At 48.3% G+C, this 26,672-nt stretch overlaps 1 protein-coding gene across 1 annotated transcript in view; it reads left to right on the top strand.

Annotated features, from left to right (window-relative positions):
• The first annotated feature begins 381 nt into the window (after window positions 1-381).
• Window positions 382-26,672, top strand: part of LOC138257046 (aspartate and serine-rich protein-like) — a 78,063-nt gene continuing 51,772 nt past the window's right edge. The window contains exon 1 of the mRNA XM_069205882.1: window positions 382-440. Coding sequence (XP_069061983.1) covers window positions 382-440 — 59 coding nt within the window. The remainder of the gene's footprint in view (window positions 441-26,672) is intronic.

Genomic DNA, 26,672 nt, shown 5'->3' on the forward strand with positions numbered 1-26,672 from the left:
CTTGTTGGAGTTGAGCTTCAGGTAGTGGGTGCTCGTCCAGTCTGCTACCATTTTCAGGCATTTGGTGATGTCGTTTCTGGTGGTGTTTGTCTTGCCCATTAGGGAGAGGATGAGTTGTGTGTCATTGGTGCAGGAGATGATGGTGATGTTTTGTGATTGAATGATGCTGACGAGTGGTGTCATGTATATGCTGAAAAGAGTGGGGCTCATGGGTGATCCCGATGAGAACCGCATATCAGTTTCTTTGTCTCTAATGTGAAGGGTGGCAGCCTGGCCCTTTGGGTCCTTCCCATGAGGAAGAAACAGATCCATTTGAGAGAGGATCCTTGTATGCCAATCTAGTGGAGTCTTCTGGTGTTGTGACTGATAGTGTTGAAGGCCATGGAGAGGTCGCGCATGATGGGTGACATATTGTGCAAGAAAGACCACGGCACGCAAAGGTAGGTTTCTCTTTCTTTATTCCTAGCCGCGCACATGCATCCGTTCCCAATCCCCCTTTCCTTTTCTAAGTCCCCTCCCTTTTCTCTTCCGGCGCTCAAACCTCGCTGGCCATCTTATGGTCCCAGAGGTCTTAGCGCTCTCTGGTCGCGGTCGTGGGTTTCGCCGCAACACTACAATGGGTGCCGCTGTTTCTCTTCCATCCTGGATGTTTCAAATGTTGTTGGTGGCCGCAATGAGTGCAGTGTCAGTGCTGTGGTTCTTTCTGAATCCTGATTGTGGGTAGTCTACAAGACAGTGACGTTTGAGGTGGGTTCCGAGTTGCATGTTGATGGCCATCTCAATCCCTTTGGCTGGAGAGGCGAGCAGCGAGATGGGTCGAAGGTTGGGCGGGGAGATGTGCCGGGTGTGCCATGTGTTGCCATGCAGTGGAAGGCCCTTCGCAAAGGTTAACTGCTGATCTTCAGTTGCTTATTTCTGTATTTGGTCATTAAACTTGTACTAAAGAGATATAATTGTTGCCCAGATCATGGTATTTCCATGTGTAAAATTAGCCGCATTATGCTGCATAATACGCCTGTTCTTGCCGCATAAATTACACAACCTGTGGTGCTCCCCTGCTGCATAATTCCAGTGGCCCCACGAGGCGACCTGCTTGGCACTACCCTGGGGTTCAGATAGAGGAGGAGAGGGGCGGAGGTCTCGAGGTCACACACAGCCAATGAGAAGCCGCTCAGTCCACGGCAGCCATATTGGAAGTTTGTGCTGCTGTGCAGGAAGTGACGCTGGGTCTCTGCCCAGGATTGGAGGGCGCTGATGGTTCATGGCATCTACCTCCCTTGCCAGATGAGAGAATGCGTCGACCTGCGTTGCAAAAGGTTGCACGTTATCTGCATACTTTTCATGAGTATTGAAAACGATGGTGGTCGAAATGTAACAGAGGCCTGACGTTCAACCACCTCACATGACACTCATGTTCACTGCAGTGGGCGATGCGTGCACACGAAGAAATCCTCGGATAGCTCAGTGGGTTAGGCTGCTGCTGTGGGGATGTTCATGTAAAGAGTGAGTGACAGCAGTCAGCCCCTCAAGGCCGCCTTGCCTCGTGAGAAAATGAATTCTATTGAGCTGCAAATTAATTACAGTTGTTGTTAATTAAAGAGAAACCCCATTTAATTGTGTGGCGCATGATATATAAATTGCAAACTATTCTGGTTGTGTGGTGTCTCGCGCACTGAAATAAAGCGTTTAGCGCGTGAAATAGAAACTGTCCCACAGATAGCATTCCAACTGTGTCAGAAATTAACGGGGTGAGCGGTCTACGCTGCTTATCACTTCGAGGCGCTACAAGCATAAACATGGCCTGAGAGGATGATGAGAAAGTGTCGTGGCGATATATAATGTCCCTCGGTGAAGATGGATGGTCCGGGGGGCTTTCTTTCAGACCACGGTGCCCATCAGAACCAGTCAGACAGGTATGAAAGCCCCGGAGACAATCACAAGGCGCTATTTTCCCCAGAGCCAGGACGGGCCGCACGACATCTCATGATGGGAGGGTGAATGCTGCCCAGTTTAATGGTTAACGCCGCTTCCGATCCATCTGGGAGCCCCCCCGCCGCTCCCCACCCCTCACCGAGGACCCCGGAGGATGTACAGTGCCTGACAGGGTCAATGGTTAACTTATCTGTCTCCTCGTCTCCCCTCAACGACCCCCCACCCTCCATGCAGATCAGACCCCCTCACTGAGGGCCCCGGAGGATGTACAGTGCCTGACAGGGCCAATGGTTAACTTATCTGTCTCCTCGTCTCCCCTCAACGACCCCCCACCCTCCATGCAGATCAGAACCCCTCACTGAGGGCCCCGGAGGATGTACAGTGCCTGACAGGGCCAATGGTTAACCCGGCTGCCTGCTCGCCTTCTCTCCCCTTCCCTTTAGGGTGCTCTCCGCTGGTCTCTCACATCTTCTAATTTTGTGACCTCTTCTACACTAGATTGTATTCCCGGCTTCAACACTAGAACAAAAAATCGTGTGATTCTAAGCAAATCCCTTTCTGTTTCAATGCCTCAAATTCTAAATATATGTCACGTTCAAAACCATTTCACAATGTGCCATCAAGTCAAGTCCTGACGTCTATGCCCATTTCTCCATCACACCCCGGATTCTGGAATTCATTTTTAACACGAACAATACTGTTTTAAAATTCTGTAAAGCGCCCTCCTCACCCTTGGATTTAGGTCAGCGCTATGTCAATCACATACATAAACAACCAAACACATTTAGGGCAAACATGTATGCACGCTGCAACATTAGACTCAGACTTTTAGAAGTAAATTCCAGATGACCAGTTATAGATGGTTCCTGTTGCATACGTTCGCAGAGAACAGGTTTCTTGATACTGGATTAAACATGTTTAGTGTAGAAGAAAAGTGCCAGGTAAACACAGAAGACGCCATTTCTCACCGCACCGAGGTCTAAGAGGCACCCACAATGTGATGCTTTCCATAGCAGGCTAGCAGCCACAAGAAAGCCCTAAAAGGAATTGTTTATAAGAACGCCCATCAGGGATTTGAGGACGTTGGCGTTTGAAGCACAACGTATGCAAAATCGAGCACATATGACTGGCAGGCCCATGCAAACCTTTACTTCTGCAGTTTGTATGGTTCTTTGTTGATTTGAATGATTTCATTCACCTCGCGCAGTCTTCCGTGTGTTGTTGTTAACGTCATCGTTTCATTCTCCTTTCTGTTCACAAACACTTTAACACACCGGAAATGAACTCCCTCTTGGTTTCTTTAGAACAGAAGGAGGACTTGATCCCAGCGAGTAGTTCTGGAAAAGTTGGACAGTTGCACGTGTCATAGATCACACCTGGTTTTGAATATTTACTCCTGCAGACTATACCACCATCACCTACAGCCCTGCCAAGTTTCTCAGGTCCATGCGTGATGTGCTTTCTCAGTCCAGGTTTCATCCTTTGAATTCTGCTATTTGTGGTTTTATTTATTCCATTATAAAACAGGACTACAAGCCCCATAATTCAAAGGAAAACACTTGGACTGAAGAAGCACCTCAGTATCGACCGGGGAAACTTTGTAGTTATCCCTAAACCTCATTCCCCTGGTTTTTAGGTTACACAATGTAAATAAGTAGGAGCGGAACATGTATTTCAGAAGCATCCGGTTCTATAAAAGAGTTGCCATGAAACATTCCTTGATTGGAACATGTCTCTGGCACCCTCTTGAAAATGCATTAAATAAATAAAGCCAGGAGCTGTAAAGCTCAGCAAATCACCCGTGAGGGTCTCAAGGCGCCGAATTGTGAGCACTTGGAGATTAAGTGACTTGCCCAGAATCACAGGATGTGGAGCTGATGCCGAGACTCAAGCCTGGTTCCCCAGCTCCGATGTTGTAGGAGGCTGGACTGGCTTGTAGTGAGTACCAAGGGGTACTTGCACCTTGCACCAGGCCCAGTTATCCCTTATTAGTGTATAGGGTGTCTAGCAGCTTAGGCTGATAGATAATGGTAGCTTAGCAAAGCAGCTCAGGCTGAACTAGGAGACGTGTGAAGCTACTACAGTACCACTTAGTGTCATATGCACAATATCACAAGAAAACACAATACACAGTTATACTAAAAATAAAGGTACTTTATTTTTATGACAATATGCCAAAGTATCTTAGAGTGTACCCTCAGTGAGAGGATAGGAAATATACACAAGATATATATACACAATAGCAAACATATGCAGTATAGTCTTAGAAAACAGTGCAAACAATGTATAGTTACAATAGGATGCAATGGGGAAACATAGGGATAGGGGCAACACAAACCATATACTCCAGAAGTGGAATGCGAACCACGAATGGACCCCAAACCTATGTGACCTTGTAGAGGGTCGCTGGGACTATTAGAAAATAGTGAGAGTTAGCAAAATAACCCCCCCCAAGACCCTGAAAAGTGAGTGCAAAGTGCACCAAAGTTCCCCTAAGGACAAAATAGTCGTGTTAGAGGGAGAATGCAAGGAAAACACAAATCAGCAATGCAACAACGATGGATTCCTGTCTGAAGGTACCTGTGGAGCAAGGGGACCAAGTCCAAAAGTCACAAGCAGCTCGGAGATGGGCAGATGCCCAAGAAATGCCAGCGGTTGGTGCAAAGAAGCTCTTACTAGGCTGAAGAACTGTGAATACTGCAGGAACGACAAGGGCTAGAGACTTCCCCTTTGGAGGATGGATCCCCCACGCCTTGGAGAGTCGTGCAGAAGTGTTTTCCCGCCGGATGGACGCCAACAAGCCTTGCTACACGCAAATCGTGCGTTTGGCGTTTTTGGACGCTGCTGGGGCCCAGGAGGGACCAGGAGGTCGCAAATTGGACCTGCAGAGAGAGGGGACGTCGAGCAAGACAAAGAGCCCTCACTGAAGCAGGTAGCACCCGGAGAAGTGCCAGAAACAGGCACTACGGGGATGCGTGAAACGGTGCTCGCCGAAGTTGCACAAAGGAGTCCCACGTCGCCGGAGACCAACTTAGAAAGTCGTGCAATGCAGGTTAGAGTGCCGTGGACCCAGGCTTGGCTGTGCACACAGGATTTCCGCCGGAAGTGCACAGGGGCCGGAGAAGCTTGCAAAGTCGCGGTTCCCAGCAATGCAGCCCAGCGAGGTGAGGCAAGGACTTACCTCCACCAAACTTGGGCTGAAGAGTCACTGGACTGTGGGGGTCACTTGGACGGTGTCGCTGGATTCGAGGGACCTCGCTCGTCGTGCTGAGAGGAGACCCAAGGGACCGGAGATGCAGCTTTTTGGTGCCTGCGGTTGCAGGGGGAAGATTCCGTCGACCCACGGGAGATTTCTTCGGAGCTTCTGGTGCAGAGAGGAGGCAGACTACCCCCACAGCATGCACAAGCAGGAAAACAGTCGAGAAGGCGGCAGGATCAGCGTTACAGAGTTGCAGTAGTCGTCTTTGCTACTATGTTGCAGGTTTGCAGGCTTCCAGCGCGGTCAGCGGTCGATTCCTTATCAGAAGGTGAAGAGGGAGATGCAGAGGAACTCGGCTGAGCTCATGCATTCGTTATCTAAAGTTTCCCCAGAGACAGAGACCCTAAATAGCCAGAAAAGAGGGTTTGGCTACCTAGGAGAGAGGAAAGGCTACTAACACCTGAAGGAGCCTATCACAAGGAGTCTCTGACGTCACCTGGTGGCACTGGCCACTCAGAGCAGTCCAGTGTGCCAGCAGCACCTCTGTTTCCAAGATGGCAGAGGTCTGGAGCACACTGGAGGAGCTCTGGACACCTCCCAGGGGAGGTGCAGGTCAGGGGAGTGGTCACTCCCCTTTCCTTTGTCCAGTTTCGCGCCAGAGCAGGGGCTAAGGGGTCCCTGAACCGGTGTAGACTGGCTTATGCAGAATTGGGCACCTCTGTGCCCAACAAAGCATTTCCAGAGGCTGGGGGAGGCTACTCCTCCCCTGCCTTCACACCATTTTCCAAAGGGAGAGGGTGTCACACCCTCTCTCAGAGGAAGTTCTTTGTTCTGCCATCCTGGGCCAGGCCTGGCTGGACCCCAGGAGGGCAGATGCCTGTCTGAGGGGTTGGCAGCAGCAGCAGCTGCAGAGAAACCCCAGGAAGGGCAGTCTGGCAGTACCAGGGTCTGTGCTACAGACCACTGGGATCATGGAATTGTACCAATAATGCCAGGATGGCATAGAGGGGGCAATTCCATGATCATAGACATGTTACATGGCCATATTCGGGGTTACCATGGTGAAGCTACATATAGGTAGTGACCTATATGTAGTGCACGCGTGTAATGGTGTCCCCGCACTCACAAAGTTCAGTGAATTGGCTCTGAACAATGTGGGGGCACCTTGGCTAGTGCCAGGGTGCCCTCACACTAAGTAACTTTGCACCTAACCTTTACCAGGTAAAGGTTAGACATATAGGTGACTTATAAGTTACTTAAGTGCAGTGTAAAATGGCTGTGAAATAACGTGGACGTTATTTCACTCAGGCTGCAGTGGCAGGCCTGTGTAAGAATTGTCAGAGCTCCCTATGGGTGGCAAAAGAAATACTGCAGCCCATAGGGATCTCCTGGAACCCCAATACCCTGGGTACCTCAGTACCATATACTAGGGGATTATAAGGGTGTTCCAGTAAGCCAATGTAAATTGGTAAAAATGGTCACTAGCCTGTCAGTGACAATTTGGAAAGAAATGAGAGAGCATAACCACTGAGGTTCTGATCAGCAGAGCCTCAGTGAGACAGTTAGTCACTACACAGGTAACACATACAGGCACACTTATGAGCACTGGGGCCCTGGGTTACCAGGGTCCCAGTGACACATACAACTAAAACAACATATATACAGTGAAAAATGGGGGTAACATGCCAGGCAAGATGGTACTTTCCTACACAACCCCCCCCAAACGAAGGACAATAAGACTAGCCATTACCTGATGAGTCTTCATTGTCTAAGTGGAAATATCTGGAGAGTCCATCTGCATTGGAGTGGCTACTCCCAGGTCTATGTTCCACTGTATAGTCCATTCCCTGTAGGGATATGGACCACCTCAACAATTTAGGATTTTCACCTTTCATTTGTTTTAGCCAAAGTAGAGGTTTGTGGTCTGTCTGAACAATGAAGTGAGTGCCAAACAGGTATGGCCTCAACTTCTTCAGAGCCCAGACCACAGCAAAGGCCTCCCTCTCAATGGCAGACCAACGCTTTTCTCTAGGGGTCAACCTTCTACTAATAAAAGCAACAGGTTGATCCTGGCCCTCAGAATTAAGTTGTGATAGGACTGCCCCTACTCCTAATTCAGATGCATCAGTTTGGACATAGAATTTTTTAGAGTAACAAGGGCTTTTTAGGACAGGTGCAGAGCACATGGCCTGCTTCAGCTCCTCAAAAGCTTTCTGACAGTTTGCTGTCCATAATACCTTTTTAGGCATTTTCTTGGATGTGAGGTCATTAAGAGGGGCTGCAATGGAGCCATAGTTCTTAATGAACCTCCTGTAATACCCAGTGAGGCCTAGAAAGGCTCTCACCTGAGTCTGAGTGGTAGGGGGAATCCAATCAATAATGGTTTGGATTTTCCCCTGAAGTGGTGCAATCTGTTCCCCACCAACAAGGTGTCCCAGATAAACCACCTTACCCTGCCCTATCTGGCACTTTGAAGCCTTGATAGTGAGGCCTGCCTTTTGCAGGGCCTCCAAAACTTTCCAAAGGTGGACCAGGTGATCATCCCAGCTGGAGCTAAAGACAGCTATATCATCCAAATATGCTGCACTGAAAGCTTCCAGCCCTTGCAGGACTGTGTTCACCAACCTCTGAAAAGTGGCAGGTGCATTTTTCAAACCAAAAGGCATTACAGTAAACTGGTAATGTCCTCCAATGGTAGAAAATGCAGTCTTAGGTTTAGCATCTTCTGACATTTTGATCTGCCAATACCCTGCAGTCAAATCAAAAGTGCTTAGATACTTGGCAGATGCCAGTGTATCTATTAGCTCATCTGCCCTGGGTATAGGGTGAGCATCTGTTTTGGTTACCAAGTTGAGACCTCTATAGTCTACACAAAACCTCATTTCCTTCTTTCCATCTTTAGAATTGGGTTTTGGTACCAGTACCACAGGAGAAGCCCATGGACTGTCAGAGTGCTCAACCACTCCTAGTTCCAACATCTTCTGAACTTCTTGCTTTATGCAGTCCCTGACATGGTCAGGCTGCCTATAGATCTTACTTTTGACAGGTAAACTGTCTCCAGTATCTATAGTGTGCTCACACCAAGAAGTGGTGCCTGGCACAATGGAGAAGAGTTCTGAAAATTGTCCTAGGAGATTTATGCAATTATCTTTCTGCTCAGCAGTAAGACAATCAGCCAAAACTACACCTTCCACAAGAGCATCTTGTTCTGTGGAAGAGAAGAGATCAGGTAGAGGATCACTGTCTTCTTCCTGTCCCTCATCTGTTGCCATGAGCAGGGTGAGATCAGCCCTGTCATAGTAGGGTTTCAGGCGGTTGACATGGAGCACCCTAAGGGGACTCCTGGCAGTGCCTAAGTCAACCAAGTAGGTGACTTCACCCTTCTTTTCAACAATTGTGTGTGGACCACTCCATTTATCTTGGAGTGCTCTTGGGGCCACAGGCTCCAAGACCCACACTTTCTGCCCTGGTTGGTACTGAACCAAAACAGCCTTCTGATCATGCCATTGCTTCTGGAGCTCTTGGCTGGCCTGAAGGTTTTTACTGGCCTTTTTCATGTACTCAGCCATCCTTGATCTGAGGCCAAGTACATAGTCCACAATATCCTGCTTAGGAGCTTTTAAAGGTTGTTCCCAACCCTCCTTTACAAGTGTGAGTGGACCCCTAACAGGGTGTCCAAAAAGAAGTTCAAAGGGGCTGAAGCCCACTCCTTTCTGGGGTACCTCCCTGTAGGCAAAAAGGAGGCATGGTAGAAGGATATCCCATCTCCTGCGGAGTTTTTCAGGGAGTCCCATAATCATGCCTTTGAGAGTTTTATTAAATCTCTCCACCAGTCCATTTGTTTGTGGATGATAGGGTGTTGTGAACTTGTAAGTTACACCACACTCCTTCCACATGGCCTTTAAGTATGCAGACATGAAATTGCTTCCTCTGTCTGATACTACTTCCTTTGGGAAGCCCACCCTGGAAAATATTCCCAGGAGGGCCTTTGCCACTGCAGGAGCTGTAGTGGTCCTTAAAGGAATTGCTTCAGGATACCTTGTGGCATGGTCCACTACCACTAAGATAAACCTATTGCCTGAAGCAGTAGGAGGGTCAAGGGGGCCAACTATGTCAACCCCTACCCTTTCAAAGGGAACCCCAACCACAGGCAGTGGGATAAGGGGTGCCTTTGGAGTGCCACCTGTCTTGCCACTGGCTTGACAGGTTTCACAGGACTTACAAAATTCTTTTGTGTCCTCTGACATCCTAGGCCAATGAAACAGTGGTACCAATCTGTCCCAAGTTTTCATTTGACCCAGGTGCCCAGCTAAGGGAATGTCATGTGCCAGTGTTAGGAGGAACTTTCTGTACTCCTGAGGAATCACTAATCTCCTGGCAGCTCCAGGTTTAGGATCCCTATGCTCAGTGTACAAGAGGTTGTCCTCCCAGTAAACTCTGTGTGAGTCACTGACATCCCCATTAGCCTGTTTGACAGCTTGCTGTCTGAGACCCTCTAATGTGGGACAGGTTTGCTGTGCCACACTCAGCTCCTCTCTGGCAGGCCCCCCTTCACCCAAAAGCTCAGCAGTGTCTGCTTCCAGCTCCTCTGGTGTAGGTTCTGCACAGGGAGGGAATTCTTCTTCCTCAGAAGTAGAATCCACTGTAGAGGGAGGGATAGTAGGAAGTGGTTTGCTTCTACTAGCCCTAGCTTTAGGGAGCACTTGGTCCATTGTTCCAGGATCCAAGCTTCCCTGTCCTTTTTGCTTTTTGGCCTGAGCCCTTGTCAAAGCAAAAATATGCCCTGGGATGCCCAGCATTGCTGCATGGGCCTCCAACTCCACATCTGACCAAGCTGATGTCTCCAAATCGTTCCCTAATAGACAGTCTACAGGTAAATCTGAAGCTACCACAACTTTCTTTGGACCAGATACCCCCCCCCAGTTGAGATTTACAACAGCCATGGGGTGGCTTTGTGTTATGTTGTGAGCATCGGTTACTTGGTACTGGTGTCCAAGTATGTGTTGTTCAGGGTGCACCAGTTTCTCAATCACCATTGTGACACTGGCACCTGTGTCCCTGTAGGCCTGGACCTCAACACCATTTATTAGGGTTAGTTGCTTGTACTTCTCCAAGTTATGGGGGCAAGCAACCAAAGTGGCTAAGTCAATAGCCCCTTCAGAGACTAAAGTAGCCTCTGTGGTCTCCCTAATCAGACCAACCCCAACTAAATTACCAAAAGTGAGCCCAGCTACTCCCTTGGATTGGCTATTAGTAGGTTTGCTCCCACCACCACTGCTATTAGTAGGGACACTAGGTGTAGCAGTAGGGGTTGTAGTGGTAGGAGCTGTGGTGCCTTTCTTTGGACAACTGGGATCTGTTGTCCAATGCCCTTTTATCTTACATAAATAGCACCATGGTTTCTTTTCCTTGTTCTGATTAGAGGAGGGTTTGGGCCCACCACCCCCACCAGAGTGTTTTTGTGGGCCTGATGAAGACTCATTTTTAGATTTGTCCCCACCCTTGTCAGAAGACTTACCATCCTTCTTTTTGTTGCCATCTTTGTCACCCCCTGTATGAACTTTTCTGTTCACTCTTGTTCTGACCCATTTGTCTGCCTTCTTTCCCAATTCTTGGGGAGAGGTCAGATCAGAGTCCACCAAGTACTGGTGCAACAAATCAGACACACAATTATTAAGAATATGCTCTCTCAGGATTAAGTTATACAGGCTGTCATAATCAGTAACTTTACTGCCATGTAACCACCCCTCCAAGGCCTTCACTGCCTGGTCAATGAAATCAACCCAGTCTTGTGAAGACTCCTTTTTGGTATCTCTGAACTTGATCCTGTACTGTTCAGTGGTTAAGCCATAACCATCCAGGAGTGCATTCTTAAGAACTTGGAAATTGTTAGCATCATTTTCTTTTACAGTAAGGAGCCTATCCCTACCTTTTCCAGTAAATGATAGCCATAGGATAGCAGCCCACTGCCTTTGAGGGACATCCTGTACAGCACAGGCCCTCTCAAGTGCAGCAAACCACTTGTTAATGTCATCCCCCTCCTTGTAAGGGGGAACTATCTTATGCAGATTCCTGGAATCATGCTCTTTTGCAGGATGACTATGGGGAATACTGCTGCTGCCACCATGGGTATCTAAACCCATTTTCTGTCTTTCCCTCTCTATTTCTAAAGATTGTCTATCCAAATCCAGCTGTTGCTTCTTGAGCTTCAGTCTGGTTTGCTCCACTCTCAATCTATTGAGCTCCCTTTCCAACAATCTGTCATCAGGGTGGGTGGGAGGGACATTTCTAGATACAGAGGTATGATGGGAATGAACAGAAGGAGACCTGTCCCTTACAGAGGGCACCCTAACAGCTTGGCTACCAGTATAATGTGAGAGCACATCATCAGTATGATGTGATTCAACCTCTGTACCAACTATGCTAGACTGTCTAGTAATGGGCAGGCTGAGAAGTTTCTTTCCTGAACCTTTTCCTGGGGGAGTCCCTGGATCAGATTGAGAACCATTAGCTACTTTTTCTACAGATTGGGCACTTATGGCCTTATCCTGTACTCTAAGCATATTAATTAACAGTTCTAAGGAAGGATTCTTCCCTACACTCAAACCTCTCTCTATGCAGAGACTCCTTGCTCCTTTCCAGCTAAGGTGATCATATGCCAGTTTGGACAGTTCAACTTTTTGGCCTGTGCCAGACATTTTTAGAGAGAGTTAAAGTGATAGACAAAGAGAAAAAAAAAAAAGTTTTCAGAACTTTTTGGAAAGACAGAAAAACTTTTTAAACTTTTAAGAACTTTTTGTAAGTTTAGAAGTACTTTTCAGCACTTAGAAAAGAGTGAAAAGAGGAAATGCAAAACTTTTTGGCTATGTGTATATACACTGACCTTGTTTTGTATATTTTTCTCTTATGAAAAGTACAATGACAAGAGTGGTAAGTAGTCTCAAGCACTTATCCCACCACTGCACAACCAATGTAGGAGGCTGGACTGGCTTGTAGTGAGTACCAAGGGGTACTTGCACCTTGCACCAGGCCCAGTTATCCCTTATTAGTGTATAGGGTGTCTAGCAGCTTAGGCTGATAGATAATGGTAGCTTAGCAAAGCAGCTCAGGCTGAACTAGGAGACGTGTGAAGCTACTACAGTACCACTTAGTGTCATATGCACAATATCACAAGAAAACACAATACACAGTTATACTAAAAATAAAGGTACTTTATTTTTATGACAATATGCCAAAGTATCTTAGAGTGTACCCTCAGTGAGAGGATAGGAAATATACACAAGATATATATACACAATAGCAAACATATGCAGTATAGTCTTAGAAAACAGTGCAAACAATGTATAGTTACAATAGGATGCAATGGGGAAACATAGGGATAGGGGCAACACAAACCATGTACTCCAGAAGTGGAATGCGAACCACGAATGGACCCCAAACCTATGTGACCTTGTAGAGGGTCGCTGGGACTATTAGAAAATAGTGAGAGTTAGCAAAATAACCCCCCCCAAGACCCTGAAAAGTGAGTGCAAAGTGCACCAAAGTTCCCCTAAGGACAAAATAGTCGTGTTAGAGGGAGAATGCAAGGAAAACACAAATCAGCAATGCAACAACGATGGATTCCTGTCTGAAGGTACCTGTGGAGCAAGGGGACCAAGTCCAAAAGTCACAAGCAGCTCGGAGATGGGCAGATGCCCAAGAAATGCCAGCGGTTGGTGCAAAGAAGCTCTTACTAGGCTGAAGAACTGTGAATACTGCAGGAACGACAAGGGCTAGAGACTTCCCCTTTGGAGGATGGATCCCCCACGCCTTGGAGAGTCGTGCAGAAGTGTTTTCCCGCCGGATGGACGCCAACAAGCCTTGCTACACGCAAATCGTGCGTTTGGCGTTTTTGGACGCTGCTGGTGCCCAGGAGGGACCAGGAGGTCGCAAATTGGACCTGCAGAGAGAGGGGACGTCGAGCAAGACAAAGAGCCCTCACTGAAGCAGGTAGCACCCGGAGAAGTGCCAGAAACAGGCACTACGGGGATGCGTGAAACGGTGCTCGCCGAAGTTGCACAAAGGAGTCCCACGTCGCCGGAGACCAACTTAGAAAGTCGTGCAATGCAGGTTAGAGTGCCGTGGACCCAGGCTTGGCTGTGCACACAGGATTTCCGCCGGAAGTGCACAGGGGCCGGAGAAGCTTGCAAAGTCGCGGTTCCCAGCAATGCAGCCCAGCGAGGTGAGGCAAGGACTTACCTCCACCAAACTTGGGCTGAAGAGTCACTGGACTGTGGGGGTCACTTGGACGGTGTCGCTGGATTCGAGGGACCTCGCTCGTCGTGCTGAGAGGAGACCCAAGGGACCGGAGATGCAGCTTTTTGGTGCCTGCGGTTGCAGGGGGAAGATTCCGTCGACCCACGGGAGATTTCTTCGGAGCTTCTGGTGCAGAGAGGAGGCAGACTACCCCCACAGCATGCACAAGCAGGAAAACAGTCGAGAAGGCGGCAGGATCAGCGTTACAGAGTTGCAGTAGTCGTCTTTGCTACTATGTTGCAGGTTTGCAGGCTTCCAGCGCGGTCAGCGGTCGATTCCTTATCAGAAGGTGAAGAGGGAGATGCAGAGGAACTCGGCTGAGCTCATGCATTCGTTATCTAAAGTTTCCCCAGAGACAGAGACCCTAAATAGCCAGAAAAGAGGGTTTGGCTACCTAGGCGAGAGGAAAGGCTACTAACACCTGAAGGAGCCTATCACAAGGAGTCTCTGACGTCACCTGGTGGCACTGGCCACTCAGAGCAGTCCAGTGTGCCAGCAGCACCTCTGTTTCCAAGATGGCAGAGGTCTGGAGCACACTGGAGGAGCTCTGGACACCTCCCAGGGGAGGTGCAGGTCAGGGGAGTGGTCACTCCCCTTTCCTTTGTCCAGTTTCGCGCCAGAGCAGGGGCTAAGGGGTCCCTGAACCGGTGTAGACTGGCTTATGCAGAATTGGGCACCTCTGTGCCCAACAAAGCATTTCCAGAGGCTGGGGGAGGCTACTCCTCCCCTGCCTTCACACCATTTTCCAAAGGGAGAGGGTGTCACACCCTCTCTCAGAGGAAGTTCTTTGTTCTGCCATCCTGGGCCAGGCCTGGCTGGACCCCAGGAGGGCAGATGCCTGTCTGAGGGGTTGGCAGCAGCAGCAGCTGCAGAGAAACCCCAGGAAGGGCAGTCTGGCAGTACCAGGGTCTGTGCTACAGACCACTGGGATCATGGAATTGTACCAATAATGCCAGGATGGCATAGAGGGGGCAATTCCATGATCATAGACATGTTACATGGCCATATTCGGGGTTACCATGGTGAAGCTACATATAGGTAGTGACCTATATGTAGTGCACGCGTGTAATGGTGTCCCCGCACTCACAAAGTTCAGTGAATTGGCTCTGAACAATGTGGGGGCACCTTGGCTAGTGCCAGGGTGCCCTCACACTAAGTAACTTTGCACCTAACCTTTACCAGGTAAAGGTTAGACATATAGGTGACTTATAAGTTACTTAAGTGCAGTGTAAAATGGCTGTGAAATAACGTGGACGTTATTTCACTCAGGCTGCAGTGGCAGGCCTGTGTAAGAATTGTCAGAGCTCCCTATGGGTGGCAAAAGAAATGCTGCAGCCCATAGGGATCTCCTGGAACCCCAATACCCTGGGTACCTCAGTACCATATACTAGGGGATTATAAGGGTGTTCCAGTAAGCCAATGTAAATTGGTAAAAATGGTCACTAGCCTGTCAGTGACAATTTGGAAAGAAATGAGAGAGCATAACCACTGAGGTTCTGATCAGCAGAGCCTCAGTGAGACAGTTAGTCACTACACAGGTAACACATACAGGCACACTTATGAGCACTGGGGCCCTGGGTTACCAGGGTCCCAGTGACACATACAACTAAAACAACATATATACAGTGAAAAATGGGGGTAACATGCCAGGCAAGATGGTACTTTCCTACAGATGTCGCCAGCTCAGGCTGTGATGTCACATCCTCTCCTATCAGAATGGGCAGTACTTGCGTTCCGTGGCATCCCAAACTGGCAGCAGTATGTAATAATATTTGCAGCATTGCTTGGCACACATGCCGACACCACAACCTATGATAAATATTAGACCCCCCCTCCCCAATGTACCTGCAGGTACCACTGATTGACATTGTATTAAAGTGTTTACTGTAATTGTATTTATATAGCGCGTACTACCCCTGACATGGCGTCAAAGCGCTTTTCGGAGAGTAGCACGCTACTCCGCAACCCAAAACCATTAGCGGTGGATTAGTATAGAGAAACATGAGATTAGTATTAGTATTGGTATGAGTTAATTTGAGGGGAGGATATGTGAGTTTGTTAGTAGGATTGACTAGACTAGTGGTTCCCCCAGCCTGTGGTCCAGGGATCCCTGGGGGTCCGCAAAGCCTTCTCAGGGGGTCCTCAACTGCTGAGAAAATTAAATAATATTAACAGATTAGGTTCCCAGCTTTCAGTAATGACTCAGGGCCTGATTACAACTTTGGAGGAAGTGTTAATCCGTCCCAAATGTGACGGATATACCACCAGCCGTATTACGAGTTCCACAGGATATAATGGACTCGTAATACGGCTGGTGGTATATCCGTCACTTTTGGGACGGATTAACACCTTCCTCCAAAGTTGTAATCAGGCCCTCAGTAGGGGGGAGCCCCCGGATTCCACTAAAGATTCAGAGGGGGTCCCCAGGCTCCAGTAATGATAAAGTGGGGGTCCACAGAAGTAAAAAGGTTGGGAACCACTGGACTAGGGTAATGGAGGGATAGATTAAGTGTTAGAATGGGGTCTCTAGTTGGCAGAGGTATACACCCTTGTCCAAATAGGGACCACAATCCTAGTCAGGATAAGTCACACACAATCCAAATGATCCTGTGCCCACCCTCTGGTAGCTTGGCACTGAGCAGTCAGGCTTAACTTAAAAGGCAATGTGTAAAGTATTTCTGCAATGAATCATAGAGTAACACAGTGAAAACAACACAAAAAGACACCACACAAGTTCAGAAAAATATAGGATATTTATCTGGGTAAATTATGGTCAAAACGATAAAGATTCAATAAGCACAAGTTGAGATATCACTTTTGCAAGATTAAAAAGAGTCTTAAATCTTAGAAATCAGCAATTGTCTCTTGGTTGCACAAAGTACCTGGTTTGCGTAAAAAATTACATGCACTGAGACCGCAGAGGAGGAGATGCGTGGAAAAATAGGGTGTGCATCGGATTTGCCGACGGGGCACAGACGATGCGTCATTTCTTTCCACGCTGCAAGGGGCTTTGCGTGGATTTCCTGCACAAAGTCTTGATTCCTCACTGCAAATCGTCAGGGGCGATCCGGGGAAATCCTGGGCGTGTGAGAATTATTCACAGTTGTTGCGTTGATCCAGTCAGCGATACGTCAAATTTTCTGTCACACAGCAGACACAGCGTCGATTCTTCACTCGAGGAAGTCGGGTTGCATTGTTCCGGTTCGGCTGTGCGTCGATCTGGTAGGCTGTGCATCAAATTTTCAGCTGCAAGGCAGGCGCTGCTTCGATTCTTCACTTGGGAAGTCAGGCTGCATCGTTCTGGTTCGGCTGTATGGCAATTTTTCGCTCACAAAACAGCTGTGCATCGTCTCTGGCAAGCTGTGCATCGATGTTCGGCGCACAAGGAGTTTCCTCAAGATGTGAAGTCTTTTTGGCCCTGAGACTTCAGGAAACAGGAGGCAAGCTCAACCCAAGCCCTTGGAGAGCACTTCTCAGCAAAGTCAGAGGGCAGCAAAGCAGTAGTCCTTTTCAGCAAAGCAGTCCAGATGAGTCCTTTGGGCAGCCAGGCAGTTCCTCTTGACAGGTTGCAGGTTCAGGTTCAGAAGTGGGGTCAGGGACCCAGTTTATATACCCCAAAATGCCTTTGAAGTGGGAGAAACTTCAGTGATTGGTTTTGAAGTGCACACGTTCCCCTTTCTGTACAGGTCTGTCTGCCAGGGTCCCAGTAGGGGGTTTGGCAGACCATTGTGGGAGGGCAGGCCACTAGCCTTTGAAATGTAGGTGTCAGGCTCTCCACCCTTCCAGCCCAGGAAGACCCATTCAGTATGCAGTTGAGTGCAGGTGTGACTGAGTGTCCTGTGTTTGTGGTTGTTTGGGTGAAATGCATAAAGAAGCTGTCAACAAGCCCAGCCCAGACATTGATTGGAGACAGGCTATGAGGCACAGGTGGATTTTAAGGGCAGAGAAATGCTCACTTTCTAAAAGTGGCATTTCTAAAATAGTAATATAAAATCCAACTTTACCAACAATCAGGATTTCCTATTACCATTCTGGCCATACTAAATATGACCTGGTTACCCCTTTCTCAGAATCCACCACTCAAACAATATGTGAGGGTATCCCTAATGCTATCCGATGGAAGGGGCAGGCCTCATAGTAGTGGAAAACAAACTTAGGAGTTTTCCCCTACCAGGACATATAAAACACACATGTATATGTCCTGCTTTTTACCTGCATAGCACCCTGTCCTATGGGTTACCTAGGGCCTACTTTAGGGGTGACATATGTATAAAAAGGGGAGTTTAATGCTTGGCAAGTACTTTCAAATGCAAAGTCAAAGTGGCAGTGAAACTGCCCACACAGGCCTAGCAATGGAAGGCCTGAGACATGGTGAAGGGGCTGCTTATGTGGGTGGCACAATCAGTTCTGCAGGCCCACTAGTAGCATTCAAGTTACAGGCCGTGGGCACATGTAGTGCACTTTACTAGGGACTTATAGGTAAATCAAATATGCAAATTGGGTATGAGCCAATGCTACCATGTTTAAGGGAGAGAACATATGCACTTTAGCACTGGTTAGCAGTGGTAAAGTGTCCAGAGTCCTAAAACCAGCAAAAATAAGGTCAGAAAAAGAAAAGGGTTAAAGGCAAAAGGTTTGGGGGTGACCCTGCAGAGAGGCCATTTCCAACAGGAGTGAAGAATCCAGTAGTGTTACTTGGGGATTTATAGTAATAGAAAGAGACTTGGGATGAGTAAAGGAGAGTTGGAGGAGCGAGGGGTCTGGAGAAAGGGGTTAGGGAGATCATAGTAGCAGAAGGGGTTTTGGATGAGTCAGAGGTGGGATAAGCGAGGGAGACTTTATTAGGGTTGTTTGGGAGATCATGGTAGTAAACTGAGGCTTGGGGTGAGCCAGGAGTGGTAGAGGAGGGAAGAGCTTAGGTAGGGTAATTTTGGAGATTATAGTAGTAGAATGGGTTTGGGATGACTCAGAGAGTGGGGATAGTGGTATAGGGTGATGCAGAGACAGAGCAAAAGCTTACGAGAGAGATTTATTTTTATTTCTCTTGTATAGTAGGACTATAATTATAAATAGATACGTAAATACATAGTAACGGAATATATATGTAAGGAAAATAATAATGGATATCATATTTTGAGATTTAAAATTGTGTTGTATAAACACAGTCTTTCAAGATTAGCAATATTTGAAGGTAATTTATTTGTGTACTTTTTTGACATTATTTTATCTTTCCTCAATTTTCAATAGCGAAATGCTTGCTGATAAAATAGTTCAGATAACATTTGCTCCTTGTGATAGATAAAATGAAAGCAGGGATTCATAAGTATCTAATCTAATAACATATCTAGGAACTATGCAATGACCTATGAACATGTCAAGCATGGGATAGTATACACATATATGTATACATACACTGTATACATACTTGTATATACATGTATGCACACATATACACATATATATACATTTAAAAGTGAGTAGATATACATTTGTTAAACAGGCTTAATGAGTATGTATATATATATTTTATGATTAAGAAATACTAATTATACATATTTCTTAAAGAAATAAACAAATCTAGATATATACACATAATCAGAATATAAATGTTTACCAATACAGGCATATGCAGGCCATTGGTGTTTGGATATGGTGGTTATGAAGGAAAGAGCCAACTCTTGCGTAGTCTTCTAAAGACAAGACAGTTATAGTAATTTTTGTACATGGTATTTCTATGGCACTAACCTAGTCGGAAGGCAGAGGAGTGCAGTACATCTTCGAACAAAAGCAAAAAGTCAGTAATTGATGGAGAGGTGGCTGGTGTGAGGGTGGTTAATGCTTCCATTTTCTTACGATAATGGCATTACTCCTAGTCCTACTCCCTCGCCTTCCTTTTAACCAATGAGGCCTCCCGCCTCCCCCCTAGACCCTCCCTTCCCCTTTCAAAACCCCCCCCCACCCTTATCCCCTCCTGTACAAAAACCAAGCCCAAGCTGCAACTCGGACAGTCCGTACCGGGAGGGTGGGAGGGAACGGAAAAGGAAGGCGAGGGAGTAGGACTAGGAGTAATGCCATTATCGTAAGAAAATGGAAGCATTACCTCCCGTCCCTCCCTCGCCTTCCTTTTAACCAATGAGACATAGCAAGAAAAACACACAGGAGACGGACATCGAGTTGCAAGACCTTTATTTAATATCCTGCACCAAGAACATCCCCAAACATTATCTCATAGAGGATAAGACCCGGTGACCTAACACCGACTCCAAACTACCCAAGTCCGACAGCCTATAATGACGCACAAACGTCGAAGGAGAAGCCCAAGTGGCGGCCCTGCAAATCTCCACCACCGAAGTCCCCTGAAGCTCTGCCACCGTCGCCGCCATGCCTCTGGTAGATCTCCCCTGAATCCCTAGAGGAGGAACCACCTCTTTCAAGGAATAGGCCAACAGAATCAAAGATCGAACCCACCGACTCAAGGAAGCCGTGGAAGGTTTCTCACCTTTGCGCGCCGGACCAAAATTAACAAACAGTGAATCCCCTTTACGAAAAGGAGCCACCACCCGCAGATACTCCAACAAAACCCTACGTACATCCAACGAATGCAAACGGACCTCCTCCCTTGATGAGGGATTCGGACAAAATGAAGGAAGGATGACCTCCTGCCTGGAATGGAACGAAGAATTGACTTTAGGAATAAAGGAAGGCACCGGAACCAGAACTACCCTATCGGGAAAAATCTTACAAAAAGGAAAGGAACATGCCAATGCCCCCAATTCCCCCAACCGACGAGCCGAAGTAATGGCGACCAAAAAGAACGTCTTCAAAGATAGATGTCGCAAATCACAGTCCCCCAATGGTTCAAAAGGGGCCTCCGTCAACACATCCAAAACCAAGGACAGATCCCATGAAGGAAAAGAACGTACCGGGCGAGGAAATAAATTAACAAACCCCTGAAAAAATCTAGGCATCAATCGCCCTTCATCCTGAAGATTACGCCACGGTCCTCTAAATGCCTGAATAGCCGCCCACTGTACCCGAAGAGATGCCACTGACAACCCTAAATGAGCACCGTCCTGCAGGAACTGCATCACCTCAAAGAGAGAAGCGCAGGTAGGATCCAACTCACGACTTAAGCACCAAGACGAAAACACCTTCCACTGTCTACCATAAGAAAGCAAAGTTGAACGTCTCCTTGAAGCCAGCAAGGTAGAACTCAAAGCCACCGGCACCCCTAGACCTGTCAACCCCCTCAGTTCAACTTCCAAGCCGTCAAGTGTAACCTCCTCAATGACCCCAATGGGAGGCAGGGAAACTCCAGGGGAGAAGGACAAAGAGGCAGAGGCCACATCCTCCCCTCCGCCATCAGCCTCAACAATGGGAACCAATTCGCCCTCGGCCAAAGTGGCGCAATCAGGACAACCCTGGACCCCAGATCCCTCACTCGTAACAGAAACGCCCTGAGTAGTTGAAACAGAGGGAACGCATATAAAAGGCCCTGCGGCCAAGGACATGACATCCTGTCCACCTCCCATGCTTGGGGACACCGAAACCGGGAGCAGAAGCGCTCCACTTTCGCATTCCCTACTGACGCAAACACATCCAGCACTGGAAGACCCCAAAGCCGAACCAGATGCTGAAACAGAGACTTCCGGAGAGAAAAAAGTTGAGAGGAAGGAATCACTCTGCTCAGTAGATCCGCCCGAACATTTACCACCCCTCGAATGTACGTAGCCCTGAGAGAAGGAACCCACTCCTGAGCCCACACAAAAATCTCCCTGACTAGATTGAACAGAGCCCTTGATCTGGTCCCCCCTTGCCGATTGACATAAGCCTTGGCCACTAAGTTGTCTGTGCGAACCAGAACCGCCAACCCCCTCAGGGAATCCTGGAAATGGACCAGAGCCAGGAATATTGCCCGCAATTCGTGCCAATTTGATGACCGACTCGCCTCCCGAGGGGACCAAAACCCCTGAATCTGAGCTGACCCCATCCATGCCCCCCAACCGGAGAGGCTGGCATCCGTCGTCACCACCACGGGTCTCAGAGGCGATAAAGACACCCCTACCCTCAGGTGGTCTGCATCCAACCACCATTGCAACTCTCTGTGAATCAATCCGGACCCTGGAACCCTGTCCTTCAGAGAACCGGACCCTGGAGCCCACCTTCTCAAGAACCACGTCATCAAGCACAGGAGATGGAAACGCGCCCAAGGAACCAAAAATATCACTGACGCCAAATGACCCTGCAGTCGCAACCATAGAAGAGCTCGGGGAGCAGACAGTAACAATACCTTCTTTACCAAAGCCTGGAGTGCATCCAACCTTTTTTCGGACACAGTCACCAACCCTAGAAGAGTCTGAAACCGAGCCCCTAGAAAAAACAGATCCTGGGACGGCACTAAGTCTGATTTCTCCCAATTGATCAAAAACCCGTGGTTTTGCAGGACCCCCAGAACTTGGGCCACCTGCCTCTGCAAAAGGTCTCGTGAATGGGCATGAATCAAAATGTCGTCTAGATAAGGATGCAGAAGCACCCCTTCTGAATGAAGCAAAGCCACTAGAGGAGCCAGCACTTTTGTGAAAATCCGAGGAGAAGATTTTAGACCGAAAGGCAGAACGCAAAACTGAAAATGGTCCTGACCCACAGCAAACCTCAGGAACTTTTGAGAGGATCTTGCCACAGGCACGTGTAGGTAAGCATCCTGCAGATCCAGTGACACCAGAAAGTCCCCTTGTCTGACCAATGGAAAAATAGTCTGAATGGACAGCATGCGGAAATGCACTGTCCTGATCCAGGTATTCACCTCCTTTAGATTGAGCACAGGCCGAAATCCCCCTGAAACTTTCTGTACAAGAAACAAGACCGAATAAGTGCCCTGACCCTGTTCGTCTAGCGGAACGCGGGAAATGGCCCCTTTGACCAGTAAGTCTCGCACTCCGTTCAACAATGCTCTTCTCCGTGACCCCCTTGAAGGCAGAGGTGTGGGACGTACCCCTGAATCTGGAGGAACCACAACAAAATCTATGACATAACCATTGGTCACAATGTCTATTACCCAATGATCGTTTACACTGTCCACACAAGCTGAAAGAAAGTGACTCAGTCTTCCCCCAACCGGCCCTCTGCCAGGCCCACAGTGATTGTCAGGACCCCTTCCTGAAACCACCCCGGGTCGCAGGAGCAGACTTCTTAGGCGAAAAACGCGGCTGAAAACGTTGTTTCCTAAATGAAAAGGATTTAGCATCCCTAGTAGGAGAAGATCTGGAATGCTTCTTCCACACTTTACCCGAAGAAGAACCCCCTTTATAAGGTAAGGCATGCTTCCTCTCCTTAAATGCCTTGGAAAGCATGGACGGCAATTGCTCTCCAAACAGGTTACGGCCTTCAAACGGCAGTCTCAACAAGGCCGCCTTCTCCCCTGGATCAGCCTTCCAGGAACGCAACCAGAGAGACCTACGAGCCCCAATCAAAGACCCAGAAGCCAGAGCCGAAGTACGGACCACATCAGAAGACACATCAGCCAACAATCTGGCCTGCTGCTCCATACCAGCCAGGAGCTCTGAACATTCCGCCCCTTCCTGTACAGCTACCGCCAGTTTATCAAAGTCTTGAACCAATGACTGTGACGCATAAGCAGAATAAATCCCTGCCTTCAGCGCCAGATTCTCAGCAGCAAAAGCCCTCTTAAGACCCGAATCCACTTTACGGTCTGTGGCATCCGTAGGCACACAATCCTCCGGATTGACTGCCGTTTTGCCAATTAGAGTAGCCAAAATAGAGTCCAGACGTATTGAAGGAGGCAAAACCTCCTCACCCTCAAGTAAGTAAAGTTTCTGAAGGAATCGTGGAACTTGAGCCTTCTCCACATCCTTCCACTCACGAAACACCATATCCTTCACAGGTCCCTGGAAAGGCATGGCAAACTTAGAAGGTGTCTGATATTGAGGAAATAAATGAGAATCCGAGGTTGTAGGTTGAAACACTGGGAAACCCAAATTGTCCCGAACATGTGCCATCACTTCCCACATTTCTTCTCTGGAAACATATTTCCCCCCAGATGACGTTGATGGGGCCTCATCCTCACTCTCTGAAGAGGATTTCCTTGCTGCTACCGATGAGTGCGCACGCTTAGGCTGACCAGACCTGGCCACGCCAGCTTGCAGTGCCCTGGTAACAGCTACCTCAATCATATCCTGCACTTCCTCTCTAGACATGAGGGAAGTACCCCTGTCAGGTACCTGTGGGTTCTCAGGAAGAGCAATGCTATCTTCACCTCCCTCCTCCGAGGAGGAAGAAGAGACAATCCTACGTCTCTTTGCTGGAGCTTTAGGCATGGTAAACCATCAAAAAACACTGACTTCCATCCCAAAAAACTACCCTATATAAAGGACCCCGGTCCTCCCCCAACCGGGCTCCACCAATCCTTAAAAAGGTCAACCTCTTGTAACATTTCATAAAAACCACGGGCCGAACGCCCGTCCTACCTGGAAGCAACACAAGAATCGAAGTTCCTCGGTTCCTCGCGGCTCCGCGGCGCGGAAACCCGGAAACCAACGCCCCAGCCACAGACGACCGGCTGACCCCGTCAGCCCGCCCCCAGTACACGCCTCTCCAGCAGCCATGCTGCTCGTTCAAGACGCGACCCAGCCGTAGCACTCCTCGCGGAGCTCCGCGTCCCGAGGAGCGCCTCCTTCGACGACCTCCAGGCCCCGCCGTGCAGGTAAGAAAAAAGGGAAAGAGATACGTCTAGCGTGGGCTAGACAAAAGAACAGGAGGGGATAAGGGTGGGGGGGGGTTTGAAAGGGGAAGGGAGGGTCTAGGGGGGAGGCGGGAGGCCTCATTGGTTAAAAAGAAGGCGAGGGAGGGACGGGAGGTAATGCATGTGATATAGTGTTCTCTAGAGAGGTGCATCTTCAACTCCTTCCTAAACTGGAGCAGCATTGAAGCGGTCCTGATGGATGTGGGAAGTTGTTACAGTTCCTGGGTAAATCGATGGACAAGGCATGCTGATTTGTGTTCTTATTTTTCAGACTTCTTAGTGTAAAGTTTGATAATGTCCTGGCTGTGGGTGTGGAGAGCCACCAGGAATGGTGGGCTTGTCTGTAAGAGAGGCTCGTGTGCTCGTGGGTATAGCTTTGTAAATGAAGCACCTAGTTTTCAAGATGGTGAAGAATGGAAAAGTGATCGAATGGAGTTCCATCAGAATGGGGGAGGGGTGATGTGATCATATTTCTTCAGGCCCTGGATGAGATGTGCTACGGCATGTATGGTGCCCATAGGGGGTGAAGTCTGGGAAGATGTGTAGGAGGGTGTAACCACCATCCATATGCAGAAGTACGAGGTCTTGAGCAGTAGTTCTGATGTCACATTCCGTAAGAAACAGTTTGACTTTCTTTAGAAGAGAGAGCCGGTACCAGGCTAAGTAGCTCCAGGTACGCGTTGAAGATGGCAGAGGCAGTATTCATTTATGCAGCAGCCCTGGGCATAACTATCATGTGTGTATATATGTTTATATGTTATATGTATATATGTTTGTTATTGGGACAACATTGCTATTTGGAAGTAGAAATACATGGGTGGATAGACATGGAGGGATAGAAATCTTGGCAACAGTGCCTGGCATTATTGTTTTCGGCATTCCTTGGCATAAATTTGATTGCAGGCCCCTTGGCATAACTTATGGAGTGTTCATGACAATAATGGTGCCTACCAGTTGCAGAGATGCCCGTCCTCTTTAGCGTGAAAGGTGTTCAGCTTGGCAGAAGCAATGGAAAACTCACTGGGTAAACTACTTGCTGGATTTACAATAGATTTATTTTGGTTGTATAGCACAAACTGCTTAACATAATTGTTTCAAGGTACTTTTATTCCGCCCTGAGACCTGACTGCGAGAGGGTCGCTACAGACGCAGCTGCACACGAGCACACAAGAAGTCAGCAATGCATGAATGAAAAGCTCATGGGGGGATTAGGAATCCATTTGTCTCCCCACAACAAAGCCGAGCACTGCGAGGGGCGCGTTCATACATGTGGCAGCTGGAAAGCACCCGCAACTGATGTCCCAAGTGAGGAGTTAGTAAGATAGCTCAGTGAGGTGAACTATCGTCATCCCACCAGCTTCGGCCCTGGCACGCCCGTCACCCTCCTGTCCTGATCTCTACATGGAAGCCACATTTCCCAGCTCAATGCGTGACTAGATACACCAGTCTCTGGTTTTTCTTAGAATTCTGGGACTTGTAGTCTTTACTTTTTTTGCATTAGTAACTCAGTTTAAAGCCGTGAAACATGTTCTGGAATTCTAAGACAAAGCACTGGACTGGGCTAAGTAGTCGCGCCTGGGCCTGGGAAACGTGGTAGCTATGTGTCAGTGAAATGCGCGCAGCCTGGGAAAGAGTCCTTTGGGCAAATAATAAACCCGAGAAAGCGGTGCATTCTGGTAGTTGTAATCTGACGCTTTAATGATGCTGGCTACACTGCACGCACACACAATAAGTGCCGTTGCATCACATCGCTGTCCCGTCAATGGGAGTTAATTTCGGAAGAAATACGGTTGCATTGATGGACACAGCCCCCCTCCCGGCAACTTTTTGTCTCCCCAACAACAACAGCGCATGGTCCTTTCTGTCAAACAGGGAAACACTCTGTTAGCAGCGCCAAGGGCAGGCTGCCAGCCTCGTCTCTGGGGGGGTCCAGGCCTTTGTGTTTGCGAGTAAAAGGCTCGAGTGAAAGGCACGGTGGGGCCGGGGCGGAGCACTTCTTAGCAAACCATTTGTACCGGCCGTTCAGACAGGAGGCTAGAAGCGTCCAGACAAAGGGGGTCTGCACTGAGATCCGAGGGCCATACTGCACGGGGTGTACCGGGGAGGGTCCCCATAACCATTAACCAGGCCTCCCCCCTGTGTCAGAGCGCGCTGACGAGGGGCTGACAGGCAGGGGTGCGGCCTATGTCTGAGAGATGGGGTGCAGAGGAAAGAAGGGGGGCTGAGGGGTAAGAAAGGATTCAGCCCAGGTCACGCTGTTGTGTGTGTTTGTGTGTGCACGTGTGAAGGGGATCCTCATGAGAGCCACGGATGCTCATATGTTGCTGTTCTGTGTGTGGGTGTGTGTGTGTGTGTGTGTATCTTTTTACATTTTCGAGATATTTCGTTTTGTTTATCTAATTGTATAGTGAAAGGCCCAGCCCCAACAGACAGGGAACACTACATAAAGTTAAACATTTAAAGTAAGCCACAATTCATGCAGAAAAT

The sequence above is a fragment of the Pleurodeles waltl genome, chromosome 1_2, assembly GCF_031143425.1.
Source record: "Pleurodeles waltl isolate 20211129_DDA chromosome 1_2, aPleWal1.hap1.20221129, whole genome shotgun sequence".
NCBI classification, from domain to species: domain Eukaryota; kingdom Metazoa; phylum Chordata; class Amphibia; order Caudata; family Salamandridae; genus Pleurodeles; species Pleurodeles waltl.